The following is a 22,049-nucleotide window of genomic DNA, read 5'->3' as shown; positions in this document are numbered from 1 at the left end:
GTTACCTGCATTGGTATGTATCTGGAATCACTGCAGGCCAGACCAGGTAAGGATATCAATGAACCCGGATGGGTCTATGAAATGGTCACTATTAAACCAATTTTTAAAAAAATTCTGGATTTTATCTGGAAACAAATTTCACCATCTAGTGAGATTTGAACCCAGGTCTCAGAGCATTCACTTGGGTCCCTTGAGTGCTAGCCCAGGTGCATTACCACCCGGCCACTGCCTCCCTATTCCTTTGCCATGTCTATAGTCTGGTGACACTGATGGAATCCTTTAAGAGGGGTTCCAGGCTGCTGGGATGTGGTGGGCCCTGACACAGGGACTGCTTTGGGAAACTGCTTCTGAGACATGAAGAGGCTGGACCTGTGAATGGTGGGCTCACTGTCAGTGAGGGTGGACTGGGTAGGTGCTGGGTGAGGAACTGCACTTGGGGTGGACCATGGCACTGGTTGCTGGACCCAGCCTGACAGAAAACTGCGACGGTGTAGAAATGGACAGTGCTATAGGAAGAGGCCATGAATCTTAACTCAAAGCTGAGGGGATTCGGAGTCACAGGAATAGACAGATTTTTAAAAGTTAAGCTGTTGAGAGATGTTATGATACATTTCTGGAGCAGGTTTGATTTGATTTGATTTATTATTGTCACATGCACCTGAGTACAGTGAAAAGTTTTGTTTTATGTGCAGTGTAGACAGATCATACTATGCAAAATGCTTAAGGGTAATAGAACTGAGTGAGGAATACAATGTTACAGTTGCAGAGAAGGTGCACAAACAGCGAGGTCAACATTAAATCTAAAATTTGAGAGGTCCATTCAGAAGTCTGATAACAGCAGGGAAGAAGCTGTTCTTGAATCTGTTGGTGTGTGCGCTTAAGATTTTGTATCTTCTGCCCACTGGAAGAAGTTGATAGAGATTATAACTGGGGTGTGAGGGGTCTTTGATGATGCTGGCTGCCTTTTCAAAGCAGTGAGAAGTGTAGATGGGAGTCAATGGATGGGAGGTTGGTTTGGGTGATGGACTGGGCTATGTTCACAACTCGCTGTCATTTCCTATGTTCCTGAGCAGTGCAGTCGCCATACCAAGCAGTGACACACCTGGATAGAATGCTTTCTAGCTACAAAAATTGGTAGGAGCCGTTGTGGATATGCCGAATTTTCTTTACCTCCTGAGGAAGTAGAGGCGTCGTTGTGCTTTCTTGACTGTAGCATCAACGTGGGTGGAACAGGACAGATTGTTGGTGATCATCACTCCTAGGAACTTGATGCTCTTGACCATCCTCACCTCAGCTCCACTGGGACACTACTAATGTGCCACAAGAGCCTGAATTAGAAATGGATAAGAAACTATCTGAAGGGTTAATGAAAAGTGGGAATAACTTCCACAAGGGGTGTCACTCACCATCCTATTATGTCATAGAGACTTCATGAGATGAGTGATCAATCAATATGGCTGGTGGTGATGATGTGGGAGAAATTGTGAGAGACGTAATCCCACAGGCCTAACCAGATCTACATTATACTGACACTTTAACTATAATGTGGAGGAGCTGATGTTGGACTGGGGTGGACAAAGTTAAAAATCACACAACACCAGATTATAGTCCAACAGGTTTATTTGGGTGTACTAGCCTTTGGAGCATTGCTCCTTCAGCAGGACAGCGACCTGATGAAGGAGCAGTGCTCCAAAAGCTAGTACATCCAAATAAACCTGTTGGACTCTAACGTGCTGTTGTGTGATTTTTAATCTTAGCTATAGACAAAGGAGACAGATAATTCCCCTTAGATTTATTCATGGGGTGTAGACGTCACTAACTACCTGCATTTAATGTCAGTCACAAGTTGTTCTTGAGAGTATGAGGTGAGCTACCTTCTTGAAACACTGCAAACAACTGGGCTGCTGGGGAGGGAGTTCTAAGATTTTGACCCAGCAACAGGGAGGGAACAGTGACATATTTCTAAGTCAGGATGTTGAGTGACTTGGAGGGGGGAATTGTAGGCAGTGGTGTTCCCATGCATGTATAACCTTCTCCCTTCTAGGTGGTAGAAGGCACTGGTTTGGAAAATGAGGTCAAAGGAACATTGGTGAATTTCCGTAGTATTCCTTGGAGATGGTACTTATTGCTGTTGGAGAACGAATGTGGAAACTGGTGATTCTGGTGCCAATCAAACCGGCTGCTTTGTCAACCTTCAAGTGTTGTTGGAGCTGCACCCATTCAGGCAAGTGGGGAGTATTCCATCTTGACTCGTGCCGTGTAGACGGTGGACAATTGTGAGTCAGGAGGTGACACCTTCTCTCTTCACTGGGAAATTGACAAGCCTGGTCTTCAGAGCTGACAACACCCCTGTGCCCTGGGGCCAGAAAGCCCCGTCTACACCTGGGACCTGCTTTCCCTGTGGGACCGAAACCCTGCCCTTTGCTTGGCTCTCCCCTGCACCCCCCGCCCCAGCCCCCACTCAAGGAGCTGACAATCCCCTTCTCTCTCTGGGACCAGACGTCCTCTCCCTCCACAGATCTGACATGGTCGTAGTCCCCCGCTGGACTCAATATCTGCCACCCAACCAGACCTAGTCCAAACATTCCATCACTTATGTGGCCCCCCTCTTCACCTTGTACCTTGATATTCTACTTACCTGGAACCCTATCTCCTTGACACATTATCCCCTGTCCACCTGGTATCCTATGTAACTAGTACCCTACCCATCTGGAACCTGTCATCTTGACATTTCAACCTTGCATTTAACTTACGTGCTGACCCTTTTCACAGGAACTGTTAAGGGGATCTTTTGCCATGCTGTGAAACAGGAGGTGTGGTTTGACCTCCCCAGTGACCCTGCACAATGAGGGACCTGCCAGAATTAAAGCATGGCCCTGCATTTCTAGAGGAGCCTTTTTTGGAATCTCCTCTCAGAAATGTGGAACGCTTTCTTGTGTAAAAGGAAATCTGCGTGTTGTTGCCTCACACTGAAAGGTCCTTCTACTGGGTCATTTATAACATTTATTCGTCACATGTAGAACAAGCCAATCGGCCCCGTACCCCTGTCCTGTCTTTGTAATGCAGCAAGTTGCCATTTTTTCAAGTGCCCATCCAATTTTCTTTCCAGATCTTTGATGACCTCCCATTTGTCCCAATTTTGTGGACAAGATGCTTCAGGTCATTACCCCTCCCTGTGAAAAAAGAATTATCGACATATAACTGCATCCGGTCCAAAACCTTAAATCTGTGTCCTTCGGTCTTCGTATCATAACCTAAAGAGCGGCACTTCCCTGTTTACCTTATCTGAACCTGGCATAATATTTTACGGCCCTATTAGCTTTGCTCTGAGGAAGTAACATAAAACTGTAAGATGTGGGAGCACAATTAGACCAGTCAAACTTCATGGAGCAGATCTCCCATCAATGGAATTATTCTGATAAATCTCCTCTGCACCCTCTCAAGTCCCTTCATCACTTGCTCACAGTTATAGTCTCTTCTAGTTGCTTTCTGTTGCATCGAAGGTAATTGTCCCTTTGGAGAACCACCAATAGAAGGTATTTGAAGATCCGTGAAATCAGCAGAGCTTTTTAAATAGGTAAATTTGGTGTCGGAACTCAGCGAATTACCTGCAACACTCAGCAAGCTGAGGACACGATGTACAGAGCTTTTCTAATGAGCCTACAGTGATGGGAAATGACTGCTATCATTTATCTGATAGGTGGGGATAATGGGCACTGTGATCCTCCTGAAGAAGGGCTTATGCCTGAAACGTCGATTCTCCTGCTCCTTAGATGCTGCCTGACCTGCTGCGCTTTTCCAGCAACACATTTTTCAACTGTGATCTTTGTACAGTGTATGAGTTAGCACTGGCTTAGTTGAACCAATGGTGTACAAGTTCAATTGACTTCAACGTTCCAGGGAAGGGAAAATCCCAAATTGGAACATTCCCTTCGACTTCATTTTGAGGCTAGTGCTAAGGTGGGTAAAAGGTTAATACACAAGTTTTAAAAAATCATGTATGGGGCTTTGGTAACACTGGCTGGGTCAGCATTTATCCATCATTCCTAATTGTTTGTAAGAAGGGGTGGTTAGCTATGTTCTTGAAAATCTGCAGTCTATTTGTTGTGGGTAGACCATAATACCATGAGGGAGGATTTTTACCCAGTAACACTGAAGGAACAGGAATATATTTTCAAGTCTTATTTGCATGCCCTTGTCCTATCACATGGTAATGTTCATGGATTTGGAAGATGCTTTCTTAGGGGCCTTGATGAATTTCTGCATCTTGTAGTTGGTACAATCTGCTGCTACTGAGCGTTAGTGGTGGAGGGAGTGGATGCATGTGGATGTAATGCCTATCAAATGGGCTGCTTTGTCCTAGATGGTGTTAAGCTTCATGTGTATTGTTGGAGCTGCACCTATTCAGGAAATTGAGAGTATTCCATCTCATTCCTGACTTGTGCCTTGTAAATAATGGACAGGCTTTGGGGTGTCAGAAGGTGAGTTACTCGCCATAGTATTCCTAACCTCTGACCTGCTCTTGTAGCCATTGTGTTTATGTGGCTGGTCCAGTTCAGTTTCTGGCGAGTAGTCGCTCTCAGGATGTTGATTGTGGTGGATTCAGTGATAGTAACACCATTAAGTGTTAAAGGATGATGCTTAGATTCTGCCTTGTTGAAGATGGCCATTGCTTTGCACTTGTATCGCATGTATGTTACTTACCATTTTTCAACCTAAACCTGGATATTATTCAGATGTCGATGTATTTGACCATGGATTGTTTTGATGGCTGAGGAGTTGCGAATGGTGATAGCCATTGTGTAGTCAGTAGTTCGACATCCCTTATTCTGACCTTGTGATGGACGGAAGGTCATTGATGAAGCAGCTGAAGATGGCTGGGTCTTGGAGACTATCCTCAGGAAGTCCTGCAGAGATGTCCTGGAGCTGAGTTGACTGACCTTCAACAACCATGACCCCGTTCTTATATGTCAGGTATGACTCCAACCAGTAGAGAGTTTTCCCCTGATTCCAATTAATTCCAGTTTTGCTCAGGCTCCTTGATGCCACACTCTGTTGAATGCAGCCTTGATGTCAAGGGCTGTCACCTCACCACGTCAATATGTAAATACTCCAACTAAATAAGTAGTGATTACAGAGTCTGGAGAGAGATAATTCAGTGTAGAGCCCCATGCTAATCTTGATAGAATAAGCATTAGGGGAGGTGATGGCTTAGTGGTATTATCACTGGACTGTCTAATCCATGAGACCTAGGTAATATTCCAGCGACCTGGGTTTGAATCCAGCCATGGTCAGATGGTGGAATTTGAATTCAATTATTAAAAATCTGGAATTAAGAATTCAATGGACCAGGAATCTAATGTCTGAAAAACCCATCTGGTTTACTAATACCCTTGAGGGAAGGAAACTGCTTGCTTTACCTGGTCTGGCCTATATGTGACCCATAGCAATATAGTTGACTCTTAACTAACCACAGGGAAATAAGTGCTGGCCTAGCCAGCAACGCCCTCGTTCAGTGAATGAAAAAAATATATTTTGCAGAAGGCTAATTAAAACTGTAATCTTATCAACATCTTAGATTCTAATAATCTTTCTGGATTATATCACGGATACACAACCAGGGTAATGGACTTCACAATGAAATAGCCTCCTGATACTGTTTAGGTTCATATCTAGGAACCCCACTTGGACAAAGCACTTATTTCACTCTCATATGTAAGCAGCAAGTGTTCAGACTAATAGAGGGGAAAGGAAAGCCAACTGGAATTGGGACTAACTTTGGAAAAGTAATTCCAATACGTTGTGCACTAGGTGGCAGCAGAGGTACACGAAAGAACCAGAAGGAATCAAAAATGACCTACTGTAAGGAATATGGTGAACTCTTCCTTAATGCTGACGGTGAATAGAGTCTCTTTCACTTGGGGGTGACTGGAAATCTCAATCTGCCAAGGTGGCTCAGTGGTTACCACTGCTGTCTCACAGCACCAGGGACCTGGGTTTGATTCCATTCTTGGGTGACTGTGTGGACAAGTTAAAAATCACATGACACCAGGTTATGTGTTGCGTGATTTTAACTTTGTCCACCCAAGTCCAACATCAATACTTCCACATCATGTCTGTGTGTGGAGTTTGCACGTTCTCCCCATGTCTGCGTGGGTTTCCTCCGGGTGCTCTGGTTTCCTCCCGCATTCCAAAGATGTGCAGGTTAGGTGGATTGACTACGCTAAATTGGCCATTGTGTCCAGGGATGTGCAGGCTGGGTGGGTTAGCCATGGGAAATGCAGGGTTAAATGAATAGGGGAGGGTAATGGATCTGGGTGAGATGCTCTTTGAAAGGTTAGTGTGGACTCGATGGGTAAAATGGCGTGCTTCCACACTGTAGGGATTCTATGTAAAGTTAATGGATACTGTATCAATTAGAGGTTTGGAGACTGAGGTAGATTATTCTTTGTATTGGTCAAGGATATTGAAGCATATGTGGAACTAAGTGGTAAATGGCACAGTGAAGCTGGTCAGGCATGACCTGGGGTTCAAAGTAAACACTGAATATGAAATGTAACCCACAAATGTGGAACGTGAAGAAGAACATAGAGTTAACAATTCATATGAATTAAATGTGGCATGATTTATTGAATTAATTAATTGCACTTGTGACCACAAATAATGCATTTTAAAACCTACAGCGTCCAAGAGCTCATTTAATCTATTTGGAGTCACTCTGGACATAGCTTCATGGGAAGGATTCCAGTCTGGATATGAAGTGGTGGAATCAAACCTGAATCCCTGCTGCTATGAGATAGCAGTGCCAAACTCCGAGCAACCATGCCACCCCAGAAATGAGGGTTCATCTGGGAATCGAGCCCGGGACCTCTCACATGTCAACAATGTACAAGTCCCTAAGCGAGAGTCATAGCTCTAGACCTTTCGGAATCATGCTTCAACACCAAACTATCTTTTCCCCATCTATTAAATTGGATATTCTACCTTTTTGAGTGACCCTATGTGCACTAATAGAATCCTGCAATTGAATAGTGACACCAGAGTGGATATTGAGTGGAGCAGTGTTCTTCTTTGTGGGTTTTCTATGTTAACCATACAGCTATTCTTTTCTGGGTGAACGTGATCCTTGAATGACTTGTTGAAGTGCTTATTAGAAAGGGTTTACTTCAGCTGGGTGTTCCTCCTTCAATTGGACCCCTCAATTTTCTTGGTGGAATGAGATCTTGACAGTAGATCAGAACTCCAAAGTATTATGGCTTTTTAAAAACTTTTTAATCCAAAATGTGTTTTTTTAAAAACAGAGGAGGACTGCAGACAAAAATAGCCCACGGATGTAAATTCAGTAACAAAGTCCCACTGTCGGTATCCATGGAATGTCGCACCATTGGAATATCTAGGAAATTTCAAGAGAGCAAGAGAGAGATGAAGCAAGATGAGATAAAGAGTGGTCTGGTGATTCCCACCCATCAACTGAAAACCACTTTGTGAAGACATAGTTTGCTGTTCTAGTAACATACAAAAAAATGAGTTTAAAAAACCATGGCATACCGGTCTGGACGTGCTTGTGGAAGAAGGTGCGCTGATGAACTAAAGTTCACATGTTCTAAACTGGACTTGCACGCCAATGTGCTCTTGGAGAACCACCCATTAGTCACCCTGCATTGCAGGTAAGAGGAATGTCTCACTCTGAGTGCTAGACGCAAACTAGCCAGCAATCCAGCAAGAAGGAAACGGGGCAATAAAGATGCTCTCTGTCTGATTGCTGCCAAATAACCACAGTCAAAAAGAAGCAGGATGAAAAGATTTCAACTGACATGTAAAAGTCAGGAATCCTGAAATTGACTGTCCAGCTACCAATGTTCCACTATTTACTCTATATGAATAATTTCCAGAGACTGATCATTTAACTTTTTGTTTGGACCCACATCTTATTCTTAATCAAGTCTGTATGTGTGTTGTGCTACTCATTATTTTTATGTTTAGTCACTAATAAAATGACTCTTCTGTTAACTCAAACAATTTTGGTTAAATTGGACTTTTTAAAACATGCATTCATTTAGTCTGGGAAAAACAATGGAGGATCCTTTTTTAAAGTGATGTTGTTGTGACCAGCTGGGCAAAGAAGGGTAAACTCCTTGGCTGGGAAGGTAACAGTTCACTATATCTGTCCGGAACAGGGAATAACTTGGGGAACCTTGTCCAGGGTCTGACTCTGACAATGTCTCACCCAACTAAGCTGTGGTCTTTGAGTAGGCCACCCGAGCACCTATTCCTCACATTATCAGTCCACAGCCATTTCACCCATCCTCATTCATCAGACTATTGTCAAGGGCGTATACAAAATCTCCTGGAGGGAATTCAAAAATTTCAAATAGGTCATAATTATTCCCCATGGTGATTGCAGCCCAATGCCACAATGGATGTAGTCATCTCATGTCCTACTGTTTTCAATAAACTGCTTTCAAACCTTTCTACTCCACAGTTTGTCTTTTTGAAGCTTGTGGATGCTTTATTCACATTGCTCATGTGATTTGATGGGGTCTGTGTGTTTTTGCCTCTGTCTGATGGCAATCACTGAAAACTGCTAATTTTGACATTGAGAGCTTTTGGTTGTGACTGAGCAATCATACAATAGCATTAGAGTGTTGCATTCAGTAAAAGCAGTTATAACAACTAACTGTTGGCCACACATTTTTGCTGTATTCTGTATTTGCTTTGGTGCTTTCAGGACATGTAAATGCTTTGCATTTCAGATGATGATGTAACTGTTCCAATGAACAGAGAGAGCCCCAGTGGATCAGGAGCATATGTCTTTGAAGTTTGCATCACAAAAGACTGCAATTTCCCCTCCGACCTGGTCGATGATGCTCTCCACCACATCTCCTCCACTTCCCGCTCCTCCGCCCTTGAACCCCGCCCCTCCAATCGCCACCAGGACAGAACCCCTCTGGTCCTCGCCTACCACCCCACCAACCTCCGGATACATCGTATCATCCTCCATCATTTCTGCCACCTCCAAACAGACCCCACCACCAGGGATATATTTCCCTTCCCTCCCCTATCAGCGTTCCAGAGAGACTACTCTCTCCGCAACTCCCTCGTCAGGTCCACACCCCCCAACAACCTAACCTCCACTCCCAGCACCTTCCCCTGCAACCGCAAGAAGTGCAAAACTTGCGCCCACACCTCCCCCCTCACCTCCCTCCAAGGCCCCAATGGATCCTTCCATATCCGTCACAAATTCACCTGCACCTCCACACACATCATTTACTGTATCCGCTGCACCCGATGTGGTCTCCTCTACATTGGGGAGACAGGCCGCCTACTTGCGGAACATTTCAGGGAACACCTCTGGGACACCTGCACCAACCAACCCAATCGTCCTGTGGCTGAACACTTTAACTCCCCCAACTGCCCCTCCCACTCCACCAAGGACATGCAGGTCCTTGGCCTCCTCCATCGCCAAACCCTGGTCACACGACGCCTGGAGGAAGAACGCCTCATCTTCCGCCTAGGAACCCTCCAGCCACAGGGGATGAATGTAGATTTCTCCAGCTTCCTCATTTCCCCTCCCCCCACCTTATCTCAGTCCCAACCCTCGCCCTCTTGACCTGCAATCTTCTTCCCGACCTCTCCGTCCCCACCCCCTCTCCGGCCTAGCACCCTCACCCTCACCTCCTTCCACCTATCGTATTCCCAGTGCTCCTCCCCAAAATTCCTTCCCTCCTACCTTTTATCTCAGCCCGCTTGGCACACCAGCCTCATTCCTGAAGAAGGGCTTATGCCTGAAACGTCGATTCTCCTGCTCCTCGGATGCTGCCTGGCCTGCTGTGTTTTTCCAGCACCGCACTTTTCAACTCTGGTCTCTAGCATCTGCAGTCCTCACTTTCTCCACCTTTATTCCTGGAGCATGGATATTTGAGGGGTGAGTCTATGCCGGTTTGTAAGATCATGTGGGGTGAAAGCTAGGTCTCTTTTTTCCCTCGAGTGGGGGATTTCAAGATGAGGGGGCAAACTTTTAAAGTGAGCGGAGAAAGATTAAAAAAAAAGACATGGGGGGAGTTTCTTTTTTAAAAGAGAGTGGTTCACGTGTGGAATGAACTTCACGAGGAGGTGGTAGAAGCAGATTTAGTTACAATAGACATTTGGATAAATACATGGATAAGAAATGTTTGGAGAGGTTTGGGCTAAAAGTGCAGGAAGGTGGCGCTTGTTTCGTTTGGGAACATGGTCAGGATGGACTGGTTGGACCGAAGGCTCTGTTTCCCATGCTAATGAAGGTCAGGCCAGTGGCCAATCCCTGTACTCTTGGTGCATGTGGGTCTCAGTCAGTTTCCTCAGAAGAGATTCCTCGCCCTCCCAGTCCCGCACAACTAGCTCCATAACGTTGCATTCCCTCGCTGCAGCATTTATTTCACGAGTTCACAAAAGTTCTGACTTGCTGCTTGCAAGCAGCTTCATTTGCCACTCTGTTAGCTTGAGGACTGGTTTCTCTTTGTTGCTTGCCACACAGGGGTCTACTCGAGGTCGGAATGTCTTAAACCCATGCCATGCTCCTCGCACATAGCCCAGGCTACCTGCTTAATCTCATGCACTGACTTACAATGCAAGGTCAGTAAAATATGCATGTTCTCGGATGAAAAATAGAGGTGGGAAGCAATTCGTAGCTGAAAAGGGAGGGGTGTTGAGTCATACACAATCTGGAAAAGCATGATTTTAGGTGCTTATAAAATGAGGTAGGTTTCTCTATCAGGTGCTGCAATCTATAGTATCCCTATTCAGTCTTGCTGCAGAAAGACAGGGCGCCTTACCTACACCGAGCAGATGTAGTCAGGAACGTTGTGAGTGTGAGACCCGATCAGAGCTAAAATGCTTCAAAGATGGAATCTCCTAATGTATGACATGAGGTAGCAGTGCCATTTTTCAACCCGACATTACATGACAGTATCAGCAAACAGCCCCTGAAATCACAGCAGTCGGCGTGAGGAAAACAAACGATTCCTCAGTTGGAGTCAGTCTCTGACTAGATGACAGGGAAAGGTTACAAAGCAGACTGATAAACCATCACTGCAGGCAAACTGTGCTTTCACTCAGAGCATTACTTTGAATGTCCTGCTGAACATTAACCCACTTAGTGCTGATGAGCTCCATTGTAATTGATTCCACTTGGCATCCTTAAGGTTGTTACTAAATTGTGTATTTGTGTGTTGAGTTATACTATACATTTGCATGTATATCTGCAGAAATATTCACTTGTCAAGCGTATGGAACAGAGGTGGATAAATAGGGTGAAGGCATTGTCATCAAACAGGATAACCTTGAGGACTTGAATGGCTTACCCCTGTTGCTATGTGCCTCTGCAAGGTTCTTGTTCTATCTTTCCTCCTTTGGAAGATGGAGGATGAAGAAGCTGACACTTGGCAAGTCACATCGATGCCACCAAAGTGTGAGGCGAAGGCTATTTCTAAAAGGAATAAATCTATTTCCCTTGGCATTCCAATGGCATTACCATCACTGAATCGCTGAATTCCCCAACTGTCAACATCTTGGGAAAATATCATTGACTAGAAACTCAACTAGACTCACCACAAAAACACAGTGCTTACAAGAGCGGCTCAGAGGCTAAGGATACCACTGCAAGTAACCCACCTCCTGACTCCCCAAAGCCTGTCCACCATCTGCAAGGCACAAGGCAGGAGTGTGATGGAATACTCCTCAATTGCCTGGATGGGTGCTGCTCCAACAACAACTCAAGACGCCAGCACTATCCAGCCTGTTTGATTGGCACCACATCCAGCACCTTAAACATTTATTTATTACACCACCAGTGCTCAATATCGCCGTACTAACGACAGCAACAAATCAATAAAGGCAGCACCTTCCAAACCTGTAATTATATTCCCTCTCTAACACTTGGTCAAAGTCCTGGGAATCCCTCCCTAATAACACTGTGGATGTTCCTACACCACATAGATTCAAGAAGTGGAGGTGCTGCTGTTGGACTGGGATGGACAAAGTTAAAAATCACTCAACACCAGGTTATAGTCCAACATGTTTATTCGGAAGCACTAGCTTTCGGAGCGCTGCTCCTTCATCAGGTAGCAGTCACATCACGGCTACCTGATGAAGGAGCAGCGGTCTGAAAGCTTGTACTTCCAAATAGATCTGTTGGACTATAACCTGGTGTTGCAAGATTCAGGAAGGCAGCGCACTACTTGGTCGAATATTGATAGGTAATAAATACTGGATGAGCTGATGAATGCAGATAATCCCCTTATTAAACAACAAAATAAATCCAAGTGCCTTCTTCTCACAACATTCTTCAACCAATGTATTTAAGTCTTTTAACGTATTTTGCAAGTTGGCACATGGGTCACATAACAAACCAGTGATTATTACCATTTAGGTTTTGCTTTTTCATTTGGACCCTAAAGGTGTCTCAGTGGAATATCCTTTCTGCATGTAATTTTAAGTTGGTGGTTCCTACCGGATCATTGTATCCTCCCCCCATTGCCACTCCATGATCGTCTCCAGTTGCAAGGAGAGCTCCTTAACTCTGGTACTGATCAGGCAGTATTGGGGCCATTAGAACTCCTGTACAGAACAGTATCTGCCTCCCTGACTATCCCTATCATTTTTCCACACTCTTTTCCTTGATTAATTTCGGCATCAGAGAGCATAGAATTCTCATAGCGTGAAAGCAGGCTATTTGACCGATCAGGTCCACTCCAATCCTTCGGAAACTATCCCTCTCTATCCCCACAATGCCACATTTCCCATGGCTAACTCACCTGGCCTACACATCCCTGGACACTATAGGCAATTTAGCACTGCCAATCCACCTAACCTGCACATCTTTGGATTGCGGGAGGAAACTGGAGTACCCCCACGCAAACTCCACAGAGACAGTCACCCGAGGCTGGAATCAAACCCAAGTCCCTGGCGCTGTAAGGCAGCAGTGCTAACCACTGAGCTACTGTGCCACCCAATGGATAGGATCCATGCTTGTGTTTGATCAGGTTGGCATCCTTTCATATCTGTCACTTTTACTTTTGGGTGAAGCTGACTATATTCCAAACTGCACCCTTGATCTGACTGTTCTGGCCTTGACTGAAGCCCAAATTCCCACAACAGGCACCGTAAGGGTCTTCATCTGAGCACCAGCATCACATGTGTCTCAACTGCTTGGGAAGGCTGGCTGACTGAAGGAGAAATGACTTCAAGGTAAGTCTCAGGTGGGTTGAAGTAGCATCAGCATCTTCCATTGTGACCCATTTGGCTGTGCGGCTCTGTGGGATTGGCTGGCGCTGTGGTGGACACAGTCACTTTGTAGATCCTCCCGGACACAAAGCTTAGCAGATAGCTGCCAGTTAGAGGATTCCATTCCAATTCATAATAGACCAAAGGCATCAATCAAAGGCTTCCATTAGGTAGAGCTGTCACCTTTTTACAACATTTAGCAACCAGCTAATGGAGTTTTATCAGTAGAGACCACAAAAAAAAATCAAACAATGCAACCGTAGAATTTTAGTTTTAGGAGGACCTTCAGCATATTGAGTTTGGGCTGTTGTTTTGAAATGTGCAATGAGTCGGACTCCTCTGCTCTTTTTCTATGGCCTCCTTTTCAAGTATACACCCAATTTTCTTTTGAAAAGTATGACTGAATCTGCTGCCACCTTCAGTTCAGGGAGTGCAATCCTGACCATAACAACTGGCTGCCTTAAAACTGAGTTCTCATTTCCTCTCTGCCCCTATTGTGAATTACCATGAATCTGTGATTCCTATTTGCCAACTTCCTGCCCTTGCAAATGTTTTCTCCCTTTGCACTCTGTAAAAACTTCTCATCATTTGGAACACCCCACGTGAATCTCCTCTTGCACTTCACTGTTCAAGAAGAACCATCTGACCATCACTAGTCTATCCATCCAACTGAAACTCTTTATCCTTGGTGCTATCCTAGTTAATGCATCCTCATGTTGTTTTCAAGGGGTTGGGCAACAAAGCATCATTTTTATCTCGAGGCAATGCAATGTATTCAAGAGGTGGCGAGATATAGCACTTAGAGCAAATGGGATCAAAGGTCATGGAGAGAAAGCAGTTTTGGGCTATTGAGTTGGACAATCAGACCTGATTGTGATGAATAACAGAGCAGATTCGTAGGGCCGAATGGCCTCCTCCTGCTCCCATCGTCTTTGTTTCTGTCTTGCTATGTAAGTAATTTTGAAAGAGAGGTGACAAGACAGGTAGGTGTTAGTGGGACTTTCCTGATGCACAATGTGGACATATTTCAGAAAACTTTTACATTTGCCTCAGTGTTTACTGGGGGTTGCTTTTTAACATGGCACCATGTCTGAGAGGAAGAAGGGAAAATGTATAAAGATGAATAGATACTGATGCGGTTCAGTAGAAATTTAATTTACAAGAACAACTTTAAAAAAATCTAAAGCTCATAAATTGGATATATATTTGATTGGGAAAAATGTGAAGGGCTATGGGGAAAGAGCAAAAAACTAAGTGGGTTGTTTTCAAGGGTAGGCGCAGGTACAATGGGCTAAGTCTGTACTGAAAGGATCCACAAAAAAGGTTCCCTGACTGACACTGCTGTACCTCTGTGACTGACGTTGGAAGATTTTACAAGTCCAAATTTCTCTGTATGAGGTCTTACTCTGGAAGTGTATGTTAAGAGTTCAAGGCATAGAATCCCTACAGTGTGAAAGCAGGCCATTCAACCCCTTGAGTCCACATCACCCCTCGGAAGAGCATCCCAGCTCATCCCCATAAACCTGCCTTTCTCATGGTTAACCCACCTAGCCTGTGCATTCCTGGACATAGTGGGCAATTTAGCATGGCCAATCCACCTAACCTGCACAACGTTGGACTGTGAGAGGAAATCAGAGTCCCCATCCGCCACGCCCCCACCCACCTTCCCCCCAAACAGACATGCAAACTTCACAACCATGGTCACCCGAGGCCGGAATTGAACCCAGGTCCCTGGGGTGCTGTGAGGCAGCAGTGCGAATCAGTGAGCCACCCTGAAACCCATATGGGGGCCTGGGGGACTAATATGGTGACCTACATTCACAAAATCTTCCCTTACCCTCACAGGCTGGTTGAGCTGTCAGCTCAAGTCACAGGACATCACAATGGAACACATGATGACATTAGGGCAGGAAATGATGTCACAATAGCCCCTTTCAAAACAAGCCCATTTGCGACTCGGGCCTGCAGCTGTTTCAACTTCGTTTACGCCCGTGAGGACGGCTCATTTGCAAATCTCAAAACGAGTCAGTGAAACCTTCCCACAAAACATCAAAGCAGCTTGAAACCCATCGAAATGGGAAAATGAGGAACAGTCAATATGCGATCGGATTGTTCATAAGAAACTTAGAGATGGCCCCTTGCTGCATGAAGACAACTCAATGTCAGGCATGAGTCAACATCAAAATTTAGTCATTGCCATGAAGACTGACAAAGGCATGTTGGGAGCTTTGTTTGCCAATAGTGATCCACAGTTATCATCGAAGATCTGAAAAAAAAATGCTCAGGATGGATTTATTTACATGAGTTGCATTGGCAAAGAATACTAGGCAATACCGAAATCTGCTCTTTTAAAATGCACTAGCCCCTCGTGATATTAAGTTGAATGTTTAGCGCCGCATGCTGGAAAGGATTGGATTTTAAACTAAAGCTGTGACATTTGGAGCGACAATAAGATAGTTCTGAAGTAAACACAGGGACTTTAGCTGAAAGAAGGAGTGAAAGTCTACTCGGAGCCCTTTGACAGATAAGTGAAAGTGTAGAGTTAAACCCGAAGAATGCAAACCTGTCAGAAGGAATAAAATATATTTACAGCCAAAGCAGCTGAAACTGAATCTAAGTTGAGGTCCAGAATCAGAAGAAAGATCTGTTTCATCTACCCACATCTTTGAATAATATCGTCGTCACCTTTGGCGAATTCCAGTTTCTTTTTAATGAGGATTTCAGAGCAGTTATCAACAAAGTAATTCAAGAAAGAAGGAAACCTAATGAAGACTCTGCGTAGTTTTCTGTTCTCTCTGTAATAAGGAGTTGTGCTAATTGTTAGGGATCTCCAGCCCTGTGCTACAGGCTATAATAGGAAACCACAGAGACTGCAAAAAATAAGCTAAACAATAAAATTCGATCAACTCCGGTGAAGATTTTTGAGGGAGGCTGAGAGCGCTGTGTTCCAATTAACATGTGTTTTTAAACTCCTCAGTAGAAAGGTTTTGTTCGAAGCACCAAGGTAAAAAGGACAGAAGTGATTAAAATATCCATCAAATTTAATACATGCATGGAATCAGAGTATAGAAAATTGAAGATAAAGAGCCGTGATTGAGTACATCAGTTCTCCCGTGTTTCCATTCTGCAGGGCAAAAAGGAACATAATTACAAAGAAGGTAATTCTGAGGAAGAAGATTGTACAGGGCTGGGATCTCTGTCTCAGGAAACAAAGACAGAAAGTGATAGCTACAAATACAGCAGAGGGGAAGTGTGGACATCTGTGATTCCACCGGGACTTGCAACAACAATGGCCAGTAGCAAGATGGAAGCCCTGCTGAATTCGATTATGGAGGTGCCTCTGGATGAAAGTGGCCTGGTGAGCAAGACCGTGTCTGCATCCCTTCAGGAACTGGGACGGGTGGACGCAGAAGGGGTGCTGATGTTCTGCCGTAAGTACATCATCCACCATCGGCGGCTGCCCCTGGTGCGCCGCACCGCGCTGTTGAAGGCCATGGCGCAGCTGGTGAGGGACAACATTGACGACGTGGGCCGGGCAGCGGCGAAGAAGCTCATCACCTTGGCTTCCATCGAAATGACCAAGACGAAGGATGTGTCCGATGAGCACCAGGAGGTCGCCAGCCAGCTGTTGCTGAACGTGGGCCACTGGTTCACCAAGGAGGCTTTTGACGAGCTGCTCTCGATGTTTCAGCCGAAGATGAGCCCCTTCTTTTTCGTGGTGCTGGCCCTCGCCAATCTGTGCAAAGAGCACGTGCATTTCATGGTCCCCTTACTGAAACCTGTGCTCCACACTCTGCTGACAATGCTTCCCACTGTCACGGACGAGAAAACCAAGTGGGTGTTCTGTTTTGCTTTGGGGATTTTTAGCGAGAGCATTCTGGCTTACCTCTTTGACATAGAGGAGGCCCCGGACCCCACAGTGAAGAAGAATCTATTCTTCCAGGAGTTCTCCGAGGCTTATGATATCCTGTTCGACGTGTGGCTGCCCTTGAACGAACAGAATGTGAGCACGGCGGTGATCGAGACTCTGGGCCAGATAACCCATCTGATCCCATTTGACAAGTTGGAGAACGAGCTGCCTAGGTTACTCCCAGCTATCCTGTCCATGTACCAGGAAACTGCCAGCGATTTCTGTGTCACACAGGGCCTGTATGGAGTCCTGCACACTGCTGTGGAGAGGAACAGCGAGGAGCTCACGTTGCAAGTTGACAGCCTGCTCGCCAACCTGCACAATCAGATTTGCATTGTGGCAGAGCAGACTGCTGACCCCTACTCTCAGAAGCAGCGGAAGGAGATCCTGTGCTGCTTCAAGCTCCTGACGCCGTCCTTTACCTTCCAGATCGTGGAGTTCCTCCTGCTGAAGCTGGAAAGTACCAACAACCAGATCCGACTGGGAACGCTGTTGGTGTTGGATCACCTCATCAACATGGTGCCGCTGTACATGGCCAACCAAAAGAACCAGATTCTGGCCAGTATGAAGTTGCTGCTCTTGGCTAACGACAACAGAGTGAAGGGACAGCTTGGCCAGGTCATCTACACCATGGCCCGGCACAATTACCTCCATTTGGAGGGAGGAAAGGATATGGTGGAGTTTGTCATCCGACAGTGTGCTCTGCCCGCCGCGGAGGACGAGAATGCCACCGAGCACCCTCTCGTTGCCGCTGACAATGTGGTCACAGACCACGATTTGCGGCGGTGGTGTGAGGAACTGATGAAACTGCTGACGGCGTTACCCATCGACAACGTTCTCTGGCCGTTTCTCTTTGAGTTTATCATCCCCGTGCGATGCACCAACGCTTTGGCCACGGTGTGCAATTCCTTGGTCTCCCTGGCGATGAAGAGACTGGAGTCTGGCTCAATGGAGAGTTTTCTCAATTACAGGGAGAATCCCAACATTCCTGGGCCTCAAGCGCTGCTAACCCGACTGCTGACTATGGCGTCTTCAATACATGAGGGAAAAAGCAGGTGCGCTCCCGCTCTGATCCTGCTGCAAGTCCTGGGCACGGATATCCACCCAGCGGCTCCTCAAGTCTGGGAGAAGGAGTTCCCAATTCTGCTTGACTACCTTCAGGAAAATTCCAGCAAGTCTGTGCTCCAGAGCCAATGGGAAGAAAAGCTAGTGAATGTTTTGTTTGAGACCCTGGAGCTGATCGAGGATGAGGATTGGCTGTGCCAGCTTCTCAAGGAGCTGATGAACCACCTTCACAGCCATTATAACTTTCCACAAGAGAAAGGGTTCGTCTATAAGTGCTTGGGAGCAGTGCTGCAAATGATCCACAGTGAAGATGCGGTGAAGAGGAATCTCCAGGAGATGCTTCAGACGGTGAGGCATAACGAGGCATTGGAGAAAGACGGCTTAGCCATTGGGGTTGGTTACAGTGCTGTCACCCATTTGGACATGGTGCTGAACCTCCTGAAGGAGTTCGCAAAGCTGAATATTTTTAAGAAGACAGCAAGCTACTTTCAGATCATTAAGGACCAGGAGGATATTGAGATAATCAAAGTGAAAAGCACACTCATCTCATGCTATGGGAATATCATGTTGTGCTCTCCAAAGGACCTCACGCCATCCAGAATAGACAATGAAATTGTGGAGAATGTCCTCAACCACTACAACATCAAGATCCTGGGAATGAAGATTGAGGTCAGGGACCTGACGTTGAAGTTAAGTCTGATCAAGACAGTGACTCAGTTAGCAGTAGCCTGCCAGCCTGACAAAATGCCAGGCTACAGCTTCAGCAGAAAGGGAGAACTGCTGGCCTATATGCAAGAGCTCATCAAGACTGAACCAACAGAGGCACTCTTGACCCCAGTCCGAATGTGCGCCATTAACGCTTGTATGTCGCTCTTAAAACTGCAGCCCCAGTTTGGTGAAAGCAAGCAACTGGTTCAGACGTGCCTGAGCAGTGTCTTCAACTTGCCCCGGTTGGAGACGGATGCCATCGATGAGCACCCAAGCCTGAGCTTGGCGGACAGGCAGGCATTGTTTAATGAGACCCTGGCCTCGCTGCTGGACTTCCTGAAGCAGCTCTTGCTTTGTGACCTGTCACCAGCTGGACTTCAGTCAGTGTTTGCCAGCCTCGAGACCTGGATTCGGTGCCAGAAAGAGTACGTGCGGGAACTGGCGATGGAGACCACCTTACAGCTATTGGTGTTTTACCTGGAACAAGTTGGCACCAAGGAGAAGGTTCAATCGCATAGCTTGGGTGTCCTCATTGGTCACATGGTGCTCCGATGCACAGATCCATCATGTGTGGTAAGGGAGAGGGCTATTGAAAGCTTATACATCCTACTTCACATTCAGATGCGCTTTGCGAGGGTGCCTGTAGATCAGAAAGGCACAGAGGTGGAACACCTGGAAACCATCAAAGATGGGTTACATCAGGGGAACTGCCATTCCATGTTTCGAGTCTGCACTGACGTCGGCAAAGTCCTTTCAAATTGCATGCCCCATGACGAGCTGTTGGGTTTGCTCTTCACCTTGTTCCCCGGTCTCACTGACAGTCAGTCCAATGGCTCCCTCGCAGCCTCAATTGTCACCAACGTCCTCATTACAAAGCGTGGGGCCAGCCTGACCGATGTCCCAGAGATTATCAGAGCCCTCCACAAGGAGCTGCAGTCCATCAGGCAGCCTCACATAGCACGCATGGGGGTACACTCCATCTCCAGCCTGGCAGCCCAGCATGTGCCGGTCATATTGCCTTGCCTCTTGTGGTACCCCGTCCCGTTCGACAGACACATCCGTGACGTGTGGCGCTCCCTGCTCAAGGATGACTCGGTTGCCGTGCCCTCCATTAAGTACTTGTTGGACAATTTGAAGCTTTTGTACGAAAGCAGCAAAGAGTCGCTTTTCAGTGACGTGACCAACTCAGAGCCCCACCAACCTCAAGCTGTGATCTGCGCTCTCCATCAAATGATATGTCACCAGGGCTCAGATGCCGTGGTTGAGATCCTTTACCCCCAGATATTCAGCACGGTTCTCATTCACCTCAGTTCCAGTGTCCAGGCCCGATTGCCTCGGGACATTTTACGGTTCCAGGCGGATAAGAAGTCCTTCACCCTCTCTCATAAGCCATGTCATACCACGGCCTGCCATTACTCCATTGAGATCCTGCAGGCACTCCTGGGGGAGGGGAAGGGGGCGGTCACCGCCATGGCTGGGAAAGGAGGCTGGGACCTGATCAAACAGGCCGAGGTGCACCACGAAGGGGTGGCGCTGCTGGCCGGCACCATGGCCAATGTCGCAGCCCCCCACTTGATCAGCATCGTCGAGCTGCTGACCCCTGTCCTGGCGAACGTCCACGAATGCCAGAGGATCACGGCGACCGCCTATTTCGGGGAGCTTCTCAACCACCCGGTGGTGTGCGAGCTGATGCTGACGGACACGCTGGTGGCCAGTCTGCTCCGGTGTCTGATTGATGACTCGCCCACGGTCCAGTGGTTGGCGGTCAAGGGCCTGGGACACGCCAGGACCAGGGCCTCGCCCAAGACGGAAAAGTATGTGGTGAAGCTGCTACCCGCCATGATGTCCATCATGGAGCAGAACTGCAAGGCCAACACCCTCCTGACCGTTGAGGCGATGGAGAGCGTCTCGAAGATCTTGGATAACCTGCACCAGGACTACACCGACGCCATCCTCATCGAGCTGGCTATGGCGTTGCAGTCCTTCTTTGAAAGCCGACAGGAGAGGGTGAGGGCCGCCGCAGTTGGCGTGGTGGGCAAGCTGTTGCGGTTCGGCAGTATGCAGAGGAACCCGGTGTATCTGGAGTACATCTACACGGCCCTGACTAGCCTGCTGCTTCACCTCAACGAGAAGCACGAGGAGGTCCGCCAGGCCTGCAAACACGTGCTGGCCCTGGCCGGTCCCTGGCTGCCGTCAGAGAGGATGTGCCGGCACCTCCAGCAGCTCGGCTTCCAGGACACCGACCTGAACTACGAGAACTACCTGGAGGTGACCGCCCGCCTCATGGCCGAGGAACTGCCCTCCAGGATCGCCCAGTGTGTCAAGAGCTGCACTGTCTTCTTCAAGAGTGGGCAGACGGAGATGCGGGAGAATGCCGTCACGTTTGCCAGCTTCCTCATGCATCATGCCCCGGCTGGTTACCCTCAATCGCCTGGCGCCAACCAGATGTGCAAGGAGATTATCACCTTGCTGTCCGACCATGTACAGAGTGTCCGCATCAAAGTGATGGCCGCAATCCAGAGACTCTACATGTACTGAGCATCACCTGAGTGGTATTGTCAGATGGCGAAATTCTCAGGAATCGCATCTTGGAAAGAGTTTCTGTCACGAAGGAATTCTCATGTTCGAAGCCACAGGAGGTCAGGATGCAGTCTGCCAAAATCCTCCACATCGTTCCAGAGAGAATCTGAATGCTCTTTTAATCCCCTTGTACACTATTGCTCTTTAAAGGATACCGCACTAATAATCATCAGCAACAAAATATATTTATTATTGATTGTGTAGGCACAGGCTCAAGGGGCTAAATGGCCTAAATCTGTGCCATATTATTCTAGGGTAATTGGACATGTTAATTTTTCAATAAAGTGTTTACTTACAATTTTTTTTTAATCGCTTAGGTTTTAGATCGATTTTTGCTCAATCACCCAATTAATTTCATTGCCCCAGCAGGGAAAAATGTTCTGGATTAGTGGTGCTGGAAGAGCACAGCAGTTCAGGCAGCATCTAAGGAGCTTTGAAATCGATGTTTCGGGCAAAAGCCCTTCATCAGGAATAAAGAGGTCCCCTTCCTGGACCTCTCCATCTCCATTAATGACGACCGACTTGA

The 22,049-nt window shown here is 46.7% G+C and overlaps 2 protein-coding genes across 2 annotated transcripts in view; both read left to right on the top strand.

Moving 5' to 3' along the window:
• The window catches only part of dzip1l (DAZ interacting zinc finger protein 1-like), a 197,929-nt gene extending 190,002 nt beyond the window's left edge, over positions 1-7,927 (top strand). The window contains exon 18 of the mRNA XM_072573073.1: positions 7,302-7,927. Coding sequence (XP_072429174.1) covers positions 7,302-7,324 — 23 coding nt within the window. The 3' untranslated portion in view covers positions 7,325-7,927. The remainder of the gene's footprint in view (positions 1-7,301) is intronic.
• Positions 7,928-16,549: 8,622 nt separating this feature from the next.
• Positions 16,550-21,481, top strand: LOC140478442 (maestro heat-like repeat-containing protein family member 1). The gene has a single exon (XM_072571706.1). The coding sequence runs from the start codon at positions 16,550-16,552 to the stop codon at positions 21,479-21,481; it is 4,932 nt and encodes a 1,643-aa protein (XP_072427807.1).
• Positions 21,482-22,049: the final 568 nt, after the last annotated feature.

Source organism: Chiloscyllium punctatum, chromosome 6 (genome assembly GCF_047496795.1).
Source record: "Chiloscyllium punctatum isolate Juve2018m chromosome 6, sChiPun1.3, whole genome shotgun sequence".
Taxonomy (NCBI): domain Eukaryota; kingdom Metazoa; phylum Chordata; class Chondrichthyes; order Orectolobiformes; family Hemiscylliidae; genus Chiloscyllium; species Chiloscyllium punctatum.
The sequence above is the reverse complement of the archived record's forward strand: the minus strand, read 5'-3'. Positions and strand labels throughout refer to the sequence as shown.